Source organism: Lepisma saccharinum, chromosome 2, assembly GCF_977018435.1.
Source record: "Lepisma saccharinum chromosome 2, izLepSacc3.1, whole genome shotgun sequence".
Lineage (NCBI taxonomy): Eukaryota > Metazoa > Arthropoda > Insecta > Zygentoma > Lepismatidae > Lepisma > Lepisma saccharinum.
Window position 1 is genome coordinate 40,096,940 of NC_139230.1, and position 20,530 is coordinate 40,117,469.

A 20,530-nucleotide genomic window follows, 5' to 3' on the forward strand; every position below is an offset into this window, starting at 1 on the left:
TGTCAGCCGCTATGGATGAAAGATATTTTGGGAATTGCTTATTGTTTGTCTGTTTAGCTGCACCAGATCAAGAGCATTCTTACAGGTATTCTTGTGAAGGTGGTTAAGCAATGTTATGTGCAGACTAAATTCCATGAATGGTGGAAAACTATGTAAACTCTAGAAAGCTTTTTGTGCTACCACTTGAAGGTACCTTGAAAAACATGATACCATATGAATGAGAAAGTGATGTATGTTTTTATGTTTTACACAGAAAATTTGTACTATAGTTTATATTTGGTCTCGCAATAAATTATACATCCATATATATCAGAACACAAACCTATCTGTACTTTAGTTTCCAGTAAGTTGACCCAGTATAAAAACCACGAGTTGGCCCAATGTAAAAACCACACATTGGGCCAATGTTGGAACCACAGCAAAAATTACTGTTGCCGAACGTTGTGTTCTTAAATTTGGCCAACCATTTTCCATACAGTTGGCCCAACCACGTTTGGTTACTTGGGATACATTTATATTATAATTTATACTTTGGATGCAATTAGCATGTGTACAACATTTTACCAATTTTTAGAAATTCTAAATCTTACAGATCAATATGATTAACAATTTTTATTGTAATAACATTGCTGTAGGAAAAATAAGTCAGGAACAGAAGCAAATATGAAAATACTGCTACTTTACACTGTAAACAGTGAAATTACAAAATCAGACAATTAACTGCCATCAAACATTATCAACCATTGGACAAATCCAATGTGAGGTAATGAAAATATGACAGGAAATAGAAGATTCATCACAGAAAAAGAAATATGTTTCTTCAATACTAAATAATATAAAATTATAACTCTGAAAATGTATGTAAAAAGTTTATTGAAAAATTGACATCACTCTAGAAATACAATAAAATGTATGCCTACATTTATTTGAGCTACCATAAATTTATATAGATCTATACTTAATGATTAGGAATATTCACACTTCTCTTCATCTGCATAGCTAACTTCCCGCTTCTTTTGGACCCAAAAGAATCTCACTTTCCTTTTTTATACATAGCAATTGCACTAAGATGAATCTATCATTTGTTTAATGATACAGTTCTTTTTTAATTCTTGGGCACTTAAAGAATGAATTGCAGAAAAGAATCACACAATGTGATTGGTTCACTTTGTGCTTCTTTGGTAGAGTGAGGAACACAATGAACTACACAATTAAATAAATATTTATACATTTTGTTAGCGAATAAAGGCATGTCAAAACTTTGTATTGCAGGCATTTTTTCCAATAGCATTACATTCTATTGTTTGCAGTATTTTGTGCAGTTACTTTATGTTTTTTAAAACATAATTATCTATAAACATAAAATGTGTATTTTGAGGACAAGTGAAAACATACCAGAACAAGACTTTTACCAGTCTACTAAAATAAATGTCTTAACTATATTACCCTTCTTTCCCACCACCAAATTTATGAAAACTGTATCCATAAACATACGAGTCAAAAATCACAACTCGAGATCTAAACATTTTTATCAGGTGTTAGTTGGAAGACATTCCCCATAGGCTATTTACTGTTGGTTTCACCTTACAAAAACATGTAGATCTCAATGTTTTTGGCATAGCTCCTTGATTCTTTTTTCTTTTTAATGCTTCTTTACAAAACACAAATATATATGTATACATGCATGTGATTTTTAAAGTATAAATTTAGAGTGTATTTACCCAATGTAAGATGAAATTGGGATTTCAAGAAATATTTCTGTGCTCAATATTACTAGTGCACTTAGTGAAATGTATACTCAAATGAAAACATCTTTTTTTGGTAATGCTGTTGGTAAGAAGCCTGCAGACATTATCTTAATTTTGTTTTAACATTACAAAGCAGTAGCAGCCAAAGATTTTGAACTAACACCTTCCAAGGCTAGTACAAGTACATTAAATTTAACAAACAGTATATAAACACACAATTTAGAGGGATTAACTGAATTAGTAGTTTAACACAAGTTTTGGTTTATCTTGCATGAACTTATGATGAAGTAAAACTGCAGTAAATAAGAATCTTCTCCACTGTAGTTGTAATTTAATAAAGCATAAAACAACCCTCAATTGTAGTTAATTTATGAAACTCCAGTTTGTTTCTGTATCTTTTTATAGACATACATTGAATTTTTAATTAAATTTATCAAAGACATCAGAGTGTCTACTTTACAGTGACAGATGTCAAGGCAGATATCAAAATACAGATACAATGAAATCTAAAATAGTTGAATAATATCTTGTTCATTCTGCGATGTAGATGAAATGTTTCATTTTTATTTGAAGCAACCCCAAGTTCAAATAAATATTATTATTATTAAATGTTTCTCTACATTCTATAATTGTTCTCTTCAGATTATATTATCATAGTTTAAAACAATCTACCACATGTGCTATACACCGTAAATAAATTACTGTGCCATAAAAAAGAAGTGCATTCACAAGTAAGTTTTTTTTACTTCAACCTTGAATTATAGAAGTATGTTCAATGTACACTTGTACTGTTTTTTCTTCCTATGCTGAATACTTTGTACTAACCTTGCCTTAAAACTATTTGAATTAAGTGACAAAATATTTGGCTACTATTACACAAAATGTATGGATTGGTAGATAGACATTTGAAGAGTATAGCATAAACACAGAAGGACATAAATGCTAAAACAGACACACTGATTCACAAAATTCCTTTAAGATTTTTAAATCATGTATTATACAAGCTTGGTGTTCAAGTAGCTGAAAAAAAAATATATATCATAGTTTTTCTTCTGATAATTCACACAATATATTGTAACACATACTATCAATTTTCTTCTGATGTCCGACAATATCTGACCAATAATTCGAGCTTGAAGATCTTTAGACATAATTTTGCTGAAATAAATCTTCACCTTTTGTTGCCAGTTTGTCACCACCACAACAGTACAACTTTTCTGTCTCCAGCAAGTAATCCTTTCAATAGAAATGAGACATTCAACTGGCAGTCTCATATATCGGATTACTTGACGTCAAGTTTCCTTGTCCCGTGCTCGACAAATGACCAAGTGTAGAGAACGTGGGATTGGGTGGCAATCGGTCATACACATTTCGGAAAAGAACTTCCGGAGCAAACATGGCAGGACGAGCAGAGTTATTTGGTGGGGGACTGATTCCAACATTTTCTATGCTGGATAGTTTCTCCCACTGCTTCTTTTTCACTCTGTAGAAGAATATAAAACCTCCGACGAGGCCAGCATTGAAAAAGAGCAGAGTAAGAACCGAGGCAATCACTGTAGACTTTGGACTGCACACATATCCATCTTCAGTGTAAGCATCTGAAAAGGGAAGTGTGTCATTTGAAATTGTATTGATACAAAAAGAATTGAAAGCTACATTCAAGATTATATGCATTACATAAATGATGTTTATTAGAAGGTAGCATAAAAAAAAAGTATGCCATTATATTCATGCCAACATTAATTGTTACACACAAATAGTTAAGTATTTTTATGAAATTAATATACTTTTCAATACAAATACAGATGAACAATCAAGTAAAATTTGTTCACTTGGCTGAAACATAGCAAAAATCAGAAACTAAATACAGAATAATATATCACTTGGAAAACAATATAATTATTGCTGCTATTGGTATTGGCTAAAATAGGTTTATGGGTGTATCAAGTTTATTGCAAAAATTGTTTCTTTTTAATACTCACTTTCACCATAAGGTCCTGCTGGATAGAATTCTGGTCTGGTACCCTTTCCACCTAGTCCATTCATAGGACCCCGATTCTTATCATTGTTCTTTGTTGGTTTGGGTATGGAATCTTCACCAACAACCAGCTACAAACAGAAATCATACATAAATTTAATTCTTGTTAAAAAAAAATACTTGAAGATGAGACAAAAGGTATTCTTTTGAAATCTAGTGTTAGAATAAATAAACTAGATAATGGATAATGTCCAATTAAGATTGCATGCTAATAGAGAACCATTATCACCAACATTCAAACAAATTTTAAATGAATCTATTAATTTTCCTCCCAAAGGCCAGAAAACCCATGTTCACACCACCAGAGTAAATGCCTCAGATATAATTTATAATGGTATATTTTAACTACAAAATAACTAAATTGCATAATTATAAACAACTGTGTATGTATACTAATATTGTGTAATCCAGTAGTTTCTTAAAAGAAAATTGCTGGCTCGGGGGCCAAGCACGTTTAGAGATCAACTTTTGATCTTGCCTCTGAAGTTCCCAGATTCAAGTCCTGGTGTGGACATGGGTATTCATTGTGAGTGTTTGTCATTAATTTCATGTAATCATCATGTGTGACAAATTGAATTGAATTGAAATGTTGTTTTAAGTCCACGTTATGTATAGAAAGGCTAATTTGGACTGGATCTACAGTTTAAAGTGGGATCCGAACCACTATGTGCCTCCACTGGGTATCGAACCCAGGGCTCCTTGATTGCAAGGTGATGATGCTACACAGCGCCAGCAGGGAGGCCTATCATATGTGATGATTATGTGCAAAAAGTGGCAGAATAGAAACGTAAAAGGGAAATAAAAAAATACAGAAAAATAAAAATGGGATCTATTTTCATTTACCTGAAGCTGAAGAGGAAGCTCGTTGGGAATCCCAGGCATAGGTGCAGGTTCCCTGACATTTGGAGGCTCTTTCCCACTTGCAGGGACTTTTGTGCTTGTAGGACTTTTCGTACTAGTTGTAGTTGGACGTGGTGGTGCTCGTGTTGATAGTTCATTTCTGATTTCAGGACCACGTGGATGAAAGTCATTGGACGGATTCAAGGGCAGTTCAGTTGAAGTACTACTTGTAGGACTTGATGAAGTAGTTTCATTTCCTAAGGAAGAAGTTACAACATTGTAGAACTTCAAAATAATCCTTCAATACAGAATGGAATATGTTGCATATATTTCACAAAATACCAAGAAGAGTACAACTACAAAAAGGGTATTTACCACATCCAATTTAATAAATGATAATCTACAACATTTGTTCAAGCATATTCACCCCCTCTATATTTTGCGAGAACAAGCATGTTTTACAGAAATGGCTGCACATAATTAAAAATATTAATTTACTGCAAGACTCCTGCATAGCTGAAGAGTCTGGTGTGGTTAAAAGTTCAATCCCCGGTGAGAGCTCCAAAATCTCAATGTTGACCTAGTATGAGGTGTGACAATTTAATTCCCAGAATGGCCACTGCATGTTGCTAGGGTGTTGAGTCAGGCAAACGCATGTACCCAACTATGTTTGGACTTGTTCCAACTTGCAGTTACCAGCCACTGATCTATTCATTATTAAGCAGTTGAGGAAGTAAAGGGTGGCCACTCTAGGACCATGATAAAATTCAAGAATAATCCCGGGTTTTCAAGGCAAACTTTCCAAAAAGTCAAGGGTACAAGAGATATTTTCTCTATTTCAACCTTAGGTATTACCACCTCTTACCATCCACACACACCACACACACACAAACATATTAACAATATGAAGGGTCTGTGTGATTCCAATGTATACAAAAATTCAAATTCAATTAAATTGAACAGTGTATACATATTTAGCATATTTAATTTAAAATGCAGAGTTCACATGTGCCATTTCACATACTCAGACTCGAAATACATCTACAAACACAAATCCCAAATGTTATGGGATATTTAAATATTAACCTACGAAAAATTCTTAATTGTATAAAGAATTTCAAACTCAAATTTATCTAATCAACTTCATGATATCTTATCTTGCAATAATCTTCTGTCTGCCAGAACGACACTACTTATAACAAAGTAAATGGATTGAGAGAATTCTGTTTCATTTTCCATGCAGCTTTCTTTTCTTTACCTTCCTCGATAAAAACAAAAGCTAAACTGTGAAAAACTTGCCTCAGGGCATTAATAAATATGTATTAATAAAAGTTGCAATTTTTCATGACTACGTAGAAAAATTCAAGCATATTTCCCGGAGCCAATAATTTATGCAGAATTAACAGAATTCAAGGAATTCCTGGTGAGTAGACACCCTGAAGTAGCATGTGTCCTTGGTATACTGTTGGAGAAAAAAATCTGCAAAAAAATGGTGCCTGAAACCTTGACAAAGTACTGGAAACAACGTTGGCTTCACATTTCATCTGGTGTTTTACACAATGCAGAGGTGTTTGATAGTCATTACCGTGTTTATTTTCAATACAACTGGAAACAAAATGCCAGAGCAAGCAGTGGAAAACACAGAATTCACTTTGGCCAACAAAATCAAGAAAAGCAGGCAGTTCAAGACCATGTTTGTGTGTTTCTTCAATCACAAGGGATAGTTCACTATGAATTCATTGCACAAGACAGTGAATCAACAGTTTTCTTTGGAAGTGCTGATAAGTTACGGGAATTTATTAACTGAACTCTGGCATGGCAAGTGGATTCTCCACTTCAACAATGTCCTTGCACATGATGCATTGAGAGTTCCTGACTAAGAAATCCATTACAAAATTGAACCAACCACCTTATTCACCCCTGTGATATTTGGCTTGAACAAAATTAAAAAATGCCGGCCGGTTCAAATCCGGGAACTTTTCTAACGGTGAAAGCGGCCCCGGCGCCCACCCAGCGTCGAATAACATGGGTACCTGGGGGAAACCCTGGGGGGTAAAGGCGGTCAGGGGCGTGATGCTGATCACATCACCCCCACTCACGACCGGATCAAGAAAGTGTGGGGCGTTACCCCCACACCCCCTATACGACTTCATGGCATGGTGCTATGCACAGGGGAACACTTTACCTTTTTTTTTACCTTTTTTGAAGGGTCAAAGCTTTGCTGATCTTCCTGACAACCAATGCAATATGACAATGTTACTAAAGGTATTCTGGAAAACAATTTTCAAGACTGTTTCTAGCAGTGGCACCATTGTCTCATGATGTGCATAACTTCACAAGGAGAGTATTTGAAGGTGACAGCAGTCGCTAATGCATAGGTAAGTAAATTTTGCTTTCACAGTGCCATTCTGGTTATTAAATAAATTGTCTTCTCATATTATAAGGACAATTGATAGGTCTTGGCTCTCGGACAGCTGCTTTGTCAAGCAATTTAGTTTTTTGTGCAATACTACTTAATTGTAAAGTTGGCTTTTTGCATGTAACTAAATTAGCATTATACAAATTACTCCCTCTGTCCCATAATTATTGTCCGGTACACCTTTGTTGGTTGTCTCATAATATTTGCCCGATATTCAAACTGTGACAAAGAACATGAAACACGAGAATGAGTCGTACAACTTTATTACTCAAGGATCAGTACAAATTGTGCTTTCCATGTGCCTCTTCGTCTTTCATTCCTGTACTACCTTTTTGGCATACCGGACTTTAATTATGGGACAGAGGGAGTAGTTTATATCTGAATGTATATATCTATAAATTAATGAGACTAACAAGACAGATATACAAAAAATTAATACAGGATATATTGGAAAATAGTTTAAGGCTAATGACAATACACTCTATTAAATATAGTTCAAGATATTAGAGCCATATGTAATATTGTATACTGTAATTACTTTGAGATTGTTGTGCAAATTATTACTACAGTAATTGGGCATAGATATGAATATTTGTACCTTGGGATAATGCACTGCCTTCACTGTTACTAACATCTTCTGGCATGGGCTCTGTGCTGGTCATTTCTTCTTGTACAAAAGTAGCCACTGTCTCAGATGTTGTGGGTGATGTTGTTATTTCTGTGTGAGGATTTTCTTCTGTAGACATCGGCCCATCTGTTTCTTCCAAAGTCATGTTGCCAGCAGAACGCCTACGTCTTCCATAGGAAGGAACACCATTGTAACAACGAACCTGAAAGAAAAATGTGTAGATTGTAATTTCACATTTTCCTGTTCTTCTTTGACCAGGTGACAATGATCCGTACATTATTTTTATCTTTGGCTTTGTGCCCCAAGATATAATATTGCAACTAAACATTTTTATATGATGATAATATGCACATTTCAATATAATTAATAAAAATGAAACATGAAAGTTATGCAACCGATTGTGAACTATATTTTATGGCTTGGCTCTAATGTTTGGTTGGATCATTCCAGGTTCACTTTTGTACTCTGTCTTACATCTAAACTGCAACCCACTTTTTTGTGATTGTACATATCTATTCAGATAAAGTGGCAGTGTACCCTGATGGCATAGTGGTAATGTAATCACTAGGGATAGGATTTTTATGACCTAAAAATCACCACGATATGCAAAATAAAATATGCTCTTATGACCTAAAATTGTACAAAATATGCACTATAATTTGAAAAATATGCCCTTATAACTGGACTGTTTCACACATCAATATCTAAATGCTGAGATATTTTACATATGTACTGTTTTTAGTTCACTTTATGGGCCCTGAGTTGCAATGCACAATTAATACTTTCTGTAAATTTTCAAATAAAAATGAAAAAGATTTTGCTGCAGTCCAAAAAAACAACAAATGAGTGAAAGTGGGAGTAAGAATGAATCCACTTCGAAAATGACTGTGTATTTCTTGAAAAAGGGAAAATAAGCTGGATATGACTGAAAATCCATCAAAATATGCTCTATCATGCAGAAATGGCCAAATATGCCAAAATGTGCCTTTAAAAAGCACCTTAATTTAATTAGTTTCTTCATAATATGAATTTCTATATATTTAGGGAACACATCACCCTCACCAAAAAAAATATGCTGTCATGAAAATCCTGGCTCTAGTAATCACCTTGTAATCAAGGGATCCCAGGTTCAATACCTGGTGGAGGCACATAGTGGTTCAGATCCAACTTAAAACTGTACGTCAAGTCCTGATTAACCTATCTGTGCATAAAGTGGACTTGAAACAAAAACTCAAAACCCACTAAGATAAAGTGGCAGGTACTTTACTTTACAACCCTATCAAGTGTGAAACTTATTTCTTCTATTTCAGTTATTTTACATCACATTTCTACATCTGGGGTTAATCACAATGATGAGAATGAACGATGAACTGATGAAATGGAAGCTGAGACAAACACAATGATACATCCATGCCGTGCCCAGGCTTCAAACCTAAGACCTCTGGCTTCACATGAACAGGAGTGCATATACTAGAGGTGATCAGAAGAAAAGGTTACAAGGGGTATAAATTTCAGTGTAGTGGTAGTAGTCAAGTAAATATGTGTTGTATGTAGTGATATCATGTATATCGAATTGCATGTCTAGGTGTGTCCCATTCTGAGCAGAAGTAGCTGTTGAAAATAGTTGCACATTTGAAATATTGGCCAAGGACAAAAGTGAGGGTTGCGATTCATTTTTTTTGGGCCAAAAATGTTTCAGCTGTCCAGATTCATAGCAAAGTGGTGGAAGTTTATGGTGAAGATGTGATACAAAGACAGCATGTAGCAAAATGGTGTCATGCCTTTGAAGTGACACAGTAAGAAGTTTAAAGTGATCCCATCAGCCAGAAAAAGTTCTGGATACTGTTTTCTGGGACACGTCTGGCCTCTTGCTGGAATACCTCGAAATACGGATGCACTGTTAATGTCGATGCCTATTGACAGATGCTTCAGTATTTGCGGGAGGCCATCAGGAGGAAAGAGACAGAGCTCTAAAGGAACATATGTCTGGACATTACTTACAGAACAATGAAGATGTGAAAACTTTTACCTCCAGATGGTACCAAAATCATGATGCAAAATTTTGATCAACCAACATGAATAACTTAATTGAGAGGTGCTTGAACATGAATGGTGATTACGTGGAGCGGTAGTGCCATGTACCCACTTTCAACCCCACACACTCATTTCACACTATAAACAGTACTCTGTCATTTACAGGCTTCGTAACCTTTTATTTGATCACCCCTACTACTATTTTGAGTAAAAATCTGTTTATAACTTTTGATTACATACTGGTTCACACCCATCTTGACAGAAGTGAATTGTTGACACAAAGTTGACAGTAGCTGTTGAAGGAAACCGGAAAGCCTTAAATTCTGCAATCAAGTCTTTAGAACCTGGTTCCAATTCCAAGGAAGGAAAGATATCTGGATCTCTGGGACATCTGCAAAGAAAGGAGAAATTTTATTAGCATATATATGTAATTAAAATAAAAGGACAAAATATTCTTCAGTATAGTAATAACACCAAGCACAAAGTATATTGATAAAGACAAATAGGAACACCAAAAAAGGCAATGGAATGATGAATGAAGAAGGACTTTAGAAATTGTTCATACCAAAGAAACAAGAAATTATTATTAAGCATAAATTAAATGGCATGAATGACACGAGAGACTGAAAAGTGTGGATATAAAAACATACAAGTGATAGTTTGATTTGTTTTATTTTACTTTGCTTCTCTGCCACTTTTGGCTAATTGCAGAAATAAGAATGAAAGTGATGAAATGAAATTTGTGAAAGGACACTCACAAACATACAACCAGGACACAAATTTTGTCTGTATTTCAGGGTATGACAGTCAGTACAGCATAGTTCTTATTTCTGTAACGTTTGAACTGAAATTTCAAGGTGTATGTGAATTAAGTATAAAAATCTGTAAAAATCTTAACTTATTCAAAATTATTGCAGTAGGTAATGTCGAGTGGCATGTTGCTTTGCTCCTACAATCACATAGCAATATAATTTTTGTTTTCATTGATACAGACATCAAGCGATAAATGTCAGTTCCTGGCTAAAAATGAGTGAGTGGAACGTAATGCAATTACATTACTCTTTTTTTTTGCAATTATGCAAATAAAAGACTAGAAAAACAAGTAACATGCGAAAAATGATGAAAAACTTGAAGAAATGGCCTAAAACTTAAAAAAAATAGAAAATATGATGAAAAAATGAACAATAAAATTCACATTTGTATAATCAGAGGTTCATATTCAGGATTTTTATACTCAGGAGCAATGCACACTACATAAGGAAAAATAGATGACATGTCATCAAAATCTGGGCCCTGCTCATTAGTCTGCAAAATGCAGTTCAGGATGTACAATGTGGAAGAGAGGTTGATATTTGTGTGCCTTCAGAAAGGTTCACCCCTTACACCCTCAAAGTGGAAAACTACATGAAAAAGCACATTAAGTTAATGACTGACTTCATAGAACTAACTTACCCCGAGTTATCAATAAGAGTAAGAAGTTCTCCATTGTCTGTTCTAGCTTCTAGGTTACGAGCATAAATTCCAAATGCACTTGATGGGTCACTTTCAATTCGGAGTTGCAGAGGCTCACCAAGACCTACTATAGCTGCTTCTTGGCCATTTCTCAATAAGATTCTCATTCTTACGTTAGGAGTTGGGGCTGTGTTTGTTACAATATTTGTTCCTGATGGTCTGAAAGGTACTCTGTGGAAAAACAAGAAACATTATTAAAGCATATCTGTTCATATAGAGCAAAGCATAACATCCATACACATATATTACATGTTTTTACATTACATAAATTACTTGACATTTTTGTCAAGGAATGTGAAGTTCTAACAGGAGTATTATTTTTTTAAAAAAATAGCCATAATGAAAGAATGAGACTGTATAATGTTGATAAAAATTTCATAAATGAATGAATTAACATAATGTAAAGGCAATAGATATGAATTCCATTAACAAATGAAAAGTTGTTTCAGTTCACCAAATTTACTGCAATAATTTCAACTTGAAATAGTATTATGGCAACTAGTAAATATTATAAATTTAATAGGGATAGGAATATTATAATTTACCAATATAGGCATATTGGGGTCTACTGGCAAAACTTATCAGAGCCACGGTTACATGCATGAGGATGAAGCAAACATTTAGGTTATTTATATCAGACTGGTATATTATTGGTTATTGCTAAATTTTATATCTAGTTTATGACAGCATGCATTTTTGTGTGCATGCATCTGTGGAGAAACATAAATGTGCATGAAATGTATAAATACCGTATTTACACGTGTATAATGCACGTGCATGTATAATGCGCACCCTGGTTTTTGATGGGAAAAAGCAACAAAAATTATATCTCGTATATAATGCGCAGCATAATCCAGGTTCAAGAAATCGCTCTCTTAATTGTAGGTCGTAAAGCTGTTGCTACGCCGATCAAGAGTGAATGACACCATTCCTATTCAGTGAGTCACCTGTTGCGTCTTGTGTAAACAATAAGCCACCAACAGATGCCATCTGCCCCCTCTCCCTCCACTGTGTTTAGCATCTCAAAGCTCTCACTCTTTAACCACCTTATTTATTCTGTAATGTAGTAGAAAGCGAGATCAAAATTACATTATGGATTTGCAGTGATCAGGAAGTTATTTTCTATTATTTCTTGCCCAACAAATACCGGTGATACGCATCCCACATGACGGAAGGTGCATGCTTGAATTCCACCAGAACGGCACTGCTTTTCTTGGTGTTGCAGAACATTACATCACTAAGTGAAAAATTGTGGGACATGGCCTTTAAATTTTTATACATGGTTTTGCTCATTTCCTCTTTACTTTTTCTAAAAGAACTTCAAAATGTATATATTTTTCATGACTAACATAACATTTATTACACACATTCAAGACCCTCAAACTAGCAGTTACCAGAACAAAATTTCTTCCATGTATGTCATATTATTTGGCCAGTAATACAATTTAATTATTAATTTCTATTTCCTTATCTTTTCTTTCATCCAAAGTACAATAAAAATCAGAATGTTCCTTCATTTTGTGATGAGCTTATTTCAATCTCATTGCACATTAGTGTTGCCATCTTGAATGGAATACTGTTGCCATATTCAGAAACTGCATAATTCAAGCTTTATAATGATATTTAACATGATAGGGTTCCGTAAACATGAAAAATCAATGCAAGTGTCACAAAATCGTGGAATGACCCTGTACGGTTTCATGTTCGCTGTCTGAATTATTCCATGTATAATATGCATCCCAGTTTTTGGGAGCAAAAATTTTGGAAAAAGTGTGCATTATACATGAGTAAATATGGTAGTAAGTGCTAAAGTAACTGGCCTAACCTAGTCACGTTAGCATTAGGAGCATAACTTAAATCTAAGAACAAATATACAACTCATCTAACTTACTCATGGTACATATAAGAGTGGTATTATGACTGGAAGTAATTTTTCACAAGGCAAAGAAAAAAAGGATGGAAATATTAATGGAAGCTCATTTTAATCGCACAAAAAGTCAATCAAACCACTTTGTGCAAGTAGTCTGTATCCCATGTAACAGTAAAAAAAATGGCTGAGAAATTTGTACATTGAACTATGTGGAAATGACAAATCATTCTGTACAAATTGTGCAGCAAGTCATCAGTAAGCCTCTTCCGAACATGCTTATACACATATGAAGAACTCAATCCATGGAGAAAATAACTGTATGTAATGATGCTATCTGAATTACACAGTCAAAACTTAGGGTACTTTTTTGCATAAATTGTCAGAATACTTAAACTTTTTGTAAATTCTGAGTCATGATGCCCACACTCCAGAAAAGTACTAACCTGTATTGGTAATGAAATTCAAACCAATACTTTTCAATACCAAGACAATGGTCAATTCTGGTTGGCTCTACTAACATACATAGTTCCCTAGATCAATACAATTCCACAGTGAAACTACATACTATAACATTTTGCTCCACTTGTTGACAATTTCTCTTGCATATAAGTAAACAAAGTACAAAATTAACATGCAAACCTACACAAGAAACAAATTTATGTAAGAATATATAAAATGAATGTAAAAGAAGAGAAGAAAGAAAAGTACAATATATAGGGTGCAACACAAACAGGGGTCAATATTTTGAGAATTAACTGTACCCAATGTATTAGGAAGAATAATGTGTGAAATTCTAGGAGACATGCAGTAATGGACAGGAACAGTACAAACAAAATGTAATATGGGAAAACCACAGAACTACATAAAAAAACACACACTGTATTATGTAAGACAATTTAGTATTTATCAAACCTCTTTCTTATTCTAAGAGAAAATAATTAGAAAATGCAGCCAAGACTTACCTTCAATCTACATGCACTGGTGACCGTATATAAAGGCAACAATACTTCAAAGTGAAAGCAGCATTGGAAACCAACCATCAAAGATCTTGCAAATGATGTTGTAATGCAACTTATATTTCCATTTTTTATACGTATATTTTTTTATAAATCAATTTGTTGGAGTAAAATAGACACCAGGTAGGATTGCATTTAGCAGTGGTGGAAGCTTACTTCCATGATCACTTCTTGCTTTAGTATTTTTACTTTCTGATACCATAACTTCACTGTGAATATTATTTCAGTTTATTCCACTTTTCATTTGTTGTATTAACATTAAAGTCTGTTCCTTGAATTTCGATCTTCTAAACATGTGCAACACAATATCCTCAGTTTCTTCCATACAAGGCTTCAACCACATCCATCTTCTTCCCAGTATAAACTATTCTGAAGGTTAGTTCACCACTTGATAATATAGGAGTATCCTCTTCAATCATGGGCATTGTTCCCATATTATATACACATAATGGTTATAGCATTTGTCAACATTTATGTTGAGGATTCACTTTCAACATCAGCAGCATGTCATTGTATGACAATACTGTTCCAAAATAACACACACAGAAAAACCAAGGAAGTTAAATCTTCCTCCACCTCTAAAACAATACCCACCGTACAACTAACTGTGTCTATTTTACTCTAACAAATTGTTGATGATGCAATATAATCAATGAATTTGATAACAGAATTATGCGATTAATATTATGAATGCTTTTCCTGAATATCTGTATATTTTCTGTGTAATATTCATCAATGATAAAATTCCTCTCTCTTGGAAAACTTACATCACTTATATTTATTGTATCTGTATTTAGGGCATTTTTTATTAAAATATCTTATTTGTTTGTAAATGGCATGTATTTTTTTGGTTTAAATTTTATATAAATTCTCATTTCATAAACACATATTTCCAGTATTTTAATAATTTTCTTATGTATTGTCTGATATGCATGGTGCTTTTTTTACTATTTCACAAATGCCACACCATAGAGGCTGGATAGGAAGATGAATTTTTAAAATATTTTCTGTGATATCAAGATATGCTATATCTTTAAATAAGTATTGCACATAACATTTAAGGTCTCAATTTGTTCATACAATTAATTCTTGACTTTCTCACTGGATATTATGATAATACTTGTTTTAACTTTTGTGAATTCACATTGTGCATAATGTCTATAATTGATAGTTCTTGTAATATTTTGGTTGAGTTGAACCCAGTTTATTCTGATAAATTCATAATATAAATTTAATATATTTTACATATTTGCCTTGCACAATCACTAAAATTGAATTGTCCTCCATTTTCCAGTTTATTTGGAATTTCCATGGCTAGACTTGTTAGTAAACTAATCCATTCACAATAATACGCAACAGTATTTTATTTTATTTGCCTTTTTCATCACATCAGCTGATTGTGAAGCTCCTTGTTGTTTATCCTTACATGCTTTCTGTTTTAAATAAACTAGCCCTATGTAATACTATGTGTTAATAAGTTCTATTATGATAAACTTGATGATTGTCATTGACAGTTACAGGCTCCATATTGAAGACGTAATTTCCAACAGATCATTCTCTTCTTTTTCCATTGACTTATATGATCCATTCATTGAAGTAATCTGCTACATGGAAGTAGTATTCTAATAGTTTTCTTTTGATTTTGTACAAAGCCATGCATACTTTTCACAAATAATTTGTATTTATATATAACAAATTACACTCTTGCTAGAAATACTGGAAACTATTTTTGAGTTGAAACTAACATCCCAGCACAGTTCGTATTCAATGTTTCTATTAGTTTTAGAGAAATTAAAAATATTTTGTTTTGTTTATTCTGTCAATTTGCTGTTCTGTATTAAACAGTAATTTACTTTTTTTTTAAATCTTATTTTTGGCCTGTGTTATTTACACAAAATAATATAATTAGTCTGTACTTGCTTTAGAAAGTAAGAAAACATTCTCTTGAAGTTACTGTTTTACCCTCTAGTGCATACATATGGATTTCAGGCACCCCAAATATAATTTTGCTGGTTTTATTCATAATTTAAAGAATTTCAACATTACCAAGTTGTCAATGATATTAGGCATATACATTCATATTAGTGACATTTAGTTTCTGTTTAGCACCATTTGATATTGAAGATCTTAGAACTTAATTTGTGTGCAAATGTATTGCTGGTTCATAATTCCCAAATGAAAAATAATTGTTATATTTGTCCTTCCAAATATTGTGATGATAATTGCTGAAAATTCATCACATGATCCTTAATTTTGAATTTGTTTAAGGTTCTTCATGTAATTTCTTCTGATATCACTTAATTTCCCAAAACTTCCATTGTGCATTCCTTCTCTTTTAATGTTCTTCTTGCAGCTGAAGTTGTGGAATAAACGGTTCACAATTTTATCTTGCTTTATGAATATTTTGTGTAAACTGAATTTTAATATCCACTTGTTGTACTCTCCTTATAGTTACATTATTACAATTAAAATGAATCATTATTGACAACTCCTTTTAAGATCTTGCTAACATACACATCCAACCTGGTGACTATAATGTCCAACAAGTAAATGTTTATAAATTCAAACAGGATTATAGAAGGTTTCCTCAGCTGTTTTTGCTTATTGTAAAATCTAACTGAAACCTTGCTCTTCATTTATGGAACAAATAATAACCAACAATGACATATAAGCTAAAAATTATTTGCATAATTATAACTTATGTTCATTGTTTAGATTTAGATGCATTTGTATTTTAAGTACATCTTCAATGAATAGATTCTATTGTGATTATTTCAATAAGTGTTGTTCTACAATAGATATTTATGCAACAGCCATCTCATAATGCAGTATCACATCTCAATCTATGATCTGCTCTTATATTTTTGCTTCCATGAAAGTGACCTCTTCCATTGAATTTCATAATTTGGAAGGAAGCTCCTCTGATTGCTTTGTAGGAGACCCCATTCCTACTTTATCTTCACGTGCCTTTGATAAGGACTTTTCCATCCATTTGTCTCAGAAAAACATTGGTTTGTTACTCACGTGACACTGATTCCACCCCCTTCTTGCTCACGAGTTCCAGATGGTGCGTAAGAAACTGTCTGGTCACTGGCATCGAACGAACATTCCACCCTCACCGTCTTATCTGTTTCTTGCATAATTACTGGATTTTGCTGGATTACAACATGGTTTACATATCTTCCACGGCCCTGTAACAGAGAAGTAAATGCATAAAATTGATTATGCACAAGTATCAATATGGATTTCTAAAGTCAGATTTGTAAATCTCTCATTTTCTAATAATTTTCTGCTCAAGTCATTTTTATTAAGTGATCCAATACTTTTTTAATGAAAAACACAGAATCACTGAAATTACACTTTGAAATAATATAAAGAAAAAGGAACATAAGACATAGGTGAATGATTACTCGGTACAGTCGCAAGAAGTACTAGCATATTCATTATGGACACCAACCACAATGACTTCATAATGAATTCTCTATGTAACCAGTGGCCAACCATGTAGGATTTGACCAGTTCCTTAACAACCATGCACCAATTATAAATTGGTATCAAGGATAAATTGACAAGTTTAACTGATTATGCAATCAAGAATGTTTTAAATTATACATATTTTCCACTTTATTAGGGACGATGTAGCTTATGATATCCCACGATTGCTTTATTTATAATGTGACATTTCTAAGCAAGTATGAAATTGACAAACACAATTCCTCCCACACGAAGTTAGTATTTGCAAAATATGTCAAAGCTGACCAGCTAACATTCATTAAGGGCCTTACCATTGTAAATTAGAATGCACAATTCAAGATAAAAAAAAAAAGCATGAAATGTATAATTTTAACCATATGTAATACTTCGTAATCATCATGTTGCCACAGTAAGAGAGACAAGCACATTTATTCAAAAGCACATGCTAAATTGTTTGCCACTAACATGCATTTCAAATATTTCTTTAATTCTACAAAACCTCTATTAACTTATGCATTGATTACAATATGATAACAAACTTGAGTTTGAAATTACACTTTAGAGGGCAAAAGAAAATGTATCTGTCACTTACAAATTCTGAAGCAGACAAAAATCAGATTATTTTTACAAGTAGCAGATTTATTTCATCCTAATAGGGATGAGCCGATATGAAAATCTGGCCAATACCAATATAAAATTCCAAATGGTACGTGAAGAACCTGAATGGATCACTGACCTCCTTAATAAATGCATGTTTCGAGGTGACTGCAGTGCAAAAAGATGTTGCATATTTAGAAATTTACTTTTTTAAAAAAGTAGGGCATGGAGATTATTCATAACAATTATACAAAATGGCAAAATTTTGCACTAAATAATAAGATATTTATTTATAGATGTATCGGATCAGTAAAATAATCATTAATTTTACTGATAAACCAATACACAGATATACCTATATCAACCGATACCGAGAGATAACTGTCCCATCCCCACATCCTACCAAACAACCCTTCAAAGAAATGCAATGAACCGTGTCATGAATGAATGCAGCACTGCGTTTTACATGCAATAGTGCTGCAGATTGTTAAAAAAAAAGTGGGTGTGGGAAGCCAAAAGAATTTAAAATTGCTCATTTCATTGTATCATTCTTACTGTGGTACAGTTACATGCATTTATATTCCAAGGTTTGTTAATGGGGACGAGTCAAGTAGTATTGTAGTACAGAGCTTCATATCACTTGGCTCTTACCCAGGAATACAAAAGCTTCTGACTAACTTCATACAGATGAACAAGCTTACCTGTTGCACAGTTCCACATTGTGTACCCATGGGTATCCTAAGTACAAGCTGTGATTGTCCACTACCCATTTCAAAGCAAGCTTGTGGGTTTCCTGTAGCATACACTCGCCCTTCAAAAGGAGCTCCAAACAGGAATGTGACCAGCATATCTGATTGTGTGCAATCGACTCGCACTAAAGAGAAATTACATTTATTAAAATAATTGAAAAATATTTGGCCCTTATAAAATACTAGCAACAAATTGTGACATTTGTTACTGACATTTTTAAATTTTATTTACTGGCTTTAAGGAAGAATTCACACCAAAGAGACATGTGACATGAGAGTTTCACACCAAAGAGACAAGGTGGATGTGACATGCAGCAAACGACACTTGTTTCTTTACTCAATTCGAATAATGATATCGATATAATTGCATGAATCAGGTTATTAGTCACCCCAAAAAAAAAAAAAAAAAATGTAACAAGAGACATTGTTACATGTAAATAGAGTTTTAAAATTTGTGCAAGTTATTGAAACTTGAGAGAGGCATGTTGTGCATGAGAAAAACAGAAAGAATATGCATATTACTTATGTGAAATTTAGAAAATTTTGCACTTCCGCATTGCACAATTTAATGGTTAAATCCTATTAATTTCGAAGATTCACTGTCTTCATTCACAAAAGGGTACGACGTTTGAAGCAGAGATGGTGCCACATCACTGCATTGTTTGTTCCCGGGCGGTGGTAGTTGCGATTTCTCCCATTCAGTGCCGCTACTACCGCCGCCCGGGAACAAAAAATGCAGTGATGTGGCACCATCACCCCTTCAAACGCCGTACCCTTTTCTGAATGAAGACAGTGGATCTTTGAAATTAATACAATTTAACCATTAAATTGTGCAATGCGGAAGTGCGAAATTTTCTAAATTTCACGTAAGTAATTTTAAACTGCGTTTACCACATCCATCATGAATAATATGCATATACACTATACTTTCCAGCCTGGATAAAGTGAAGACAAACGCTAGAGAAATGGTTCTCAACCTTCGTGAAACCATGTCCTGGTATTTTTTCTCTTTCATGATTTTTCTTTAAAGTCAAGGCCTTTAGTCCAAGAATTTTCCTTGTAAATACCTTTCCAGTATTTAAGATTTTATGCATAATTTAACATGTACCCATGAAATTAAATATTGATAAATAAATTCTGACAATCAAAAAGAGTAATAATACGTAGTTGGATTATGTGTAGGATTGTTGACAAATATAAAAATATGAATGACGAAGCTGTAACGTCGTCTCCTTGTAATTAAGTGATCCCAGGTTCAATACCCAGTGGAGGCACATAGTGGTGTGGGTCCCACTTGAAACTGTATCTCGAGTTCTGATTAGTCTATTTCTGCATAAAATTGACTTAAATAACAAAAACTCACAACTCAAATATGATACTGGGATTGTGTTATTTGTCAATCAATTACATGAAAACCTTTTGCAGCTCGGTATAGTTGATACAAGGGCCCGGGTACTTTACCACATTGACTGATCTAATTTGGACTAAAGTGCCTCCATCTGCTGGCTTTTATAAAATAAAAGTAGTGACTCCTTAAATGGCCAAAACACGGCCTCTGTACACATGTTGAAGGCAAATTACAGCCAATAACTGCATGAAAATACT

The 20,530-nt window shown here is 33.6% G+C and overlaps 1 protein-coding gene across 3 annotated transcripts in view; it reads right to left on the reverse strand.

Annotated features, from left to right (window-relative positions):
• Positions 1 to 855: 855 nt before the first annotated feature.
• Positions 856 to 20,530, reverse strand: part of LOC145984009 (uncharacterized) — a 134,126-nt gene continuing 114,451 nt past the window's right edge. For all 3 annotated transcript variants that reach the window (XM_083117313.1, XM_083117311.1, XM_083117312.1), the window contains exons 22-29: positions 18,878 to 19,050; positions 17,130 to 17,296; positions 11,160 to 11,390; positions 9,948 to 10,098; positions 7,644 to 7,875; positions 4,630 to 4,883; positions 3,731 to 3,857; positions 856 to 3,346 (exon numbers count right to left, since the gene is read on the reverse strand). In XM_083117313.1, coding sequence (XP_082973439.1) covers positions 3,006 to 3,346; positions 3,731 to 3,857; positions 4,630 to 4,883; positions 7,644 to 7,875; positions 9,948 to 10,098; positions 11,160 to 11,390; positions 17,130 to 17,296; positions 18,878 to 19,050 — 1,676 coding nt within the window. In that variant the 3' untranslated portion in view covers positions 856 to 3,005. The remainder of the gene's footprint in view (positions 3,347 to 3,730; positions 3,858 to 4,629; positions 4,884 to 7,643; positions 7,876 to 9,947; positions 10,099 to 11,159; positions 11,391 to 17,129; positions 17,297 to 18,877; positions 19,051 to 20,530) is intronic.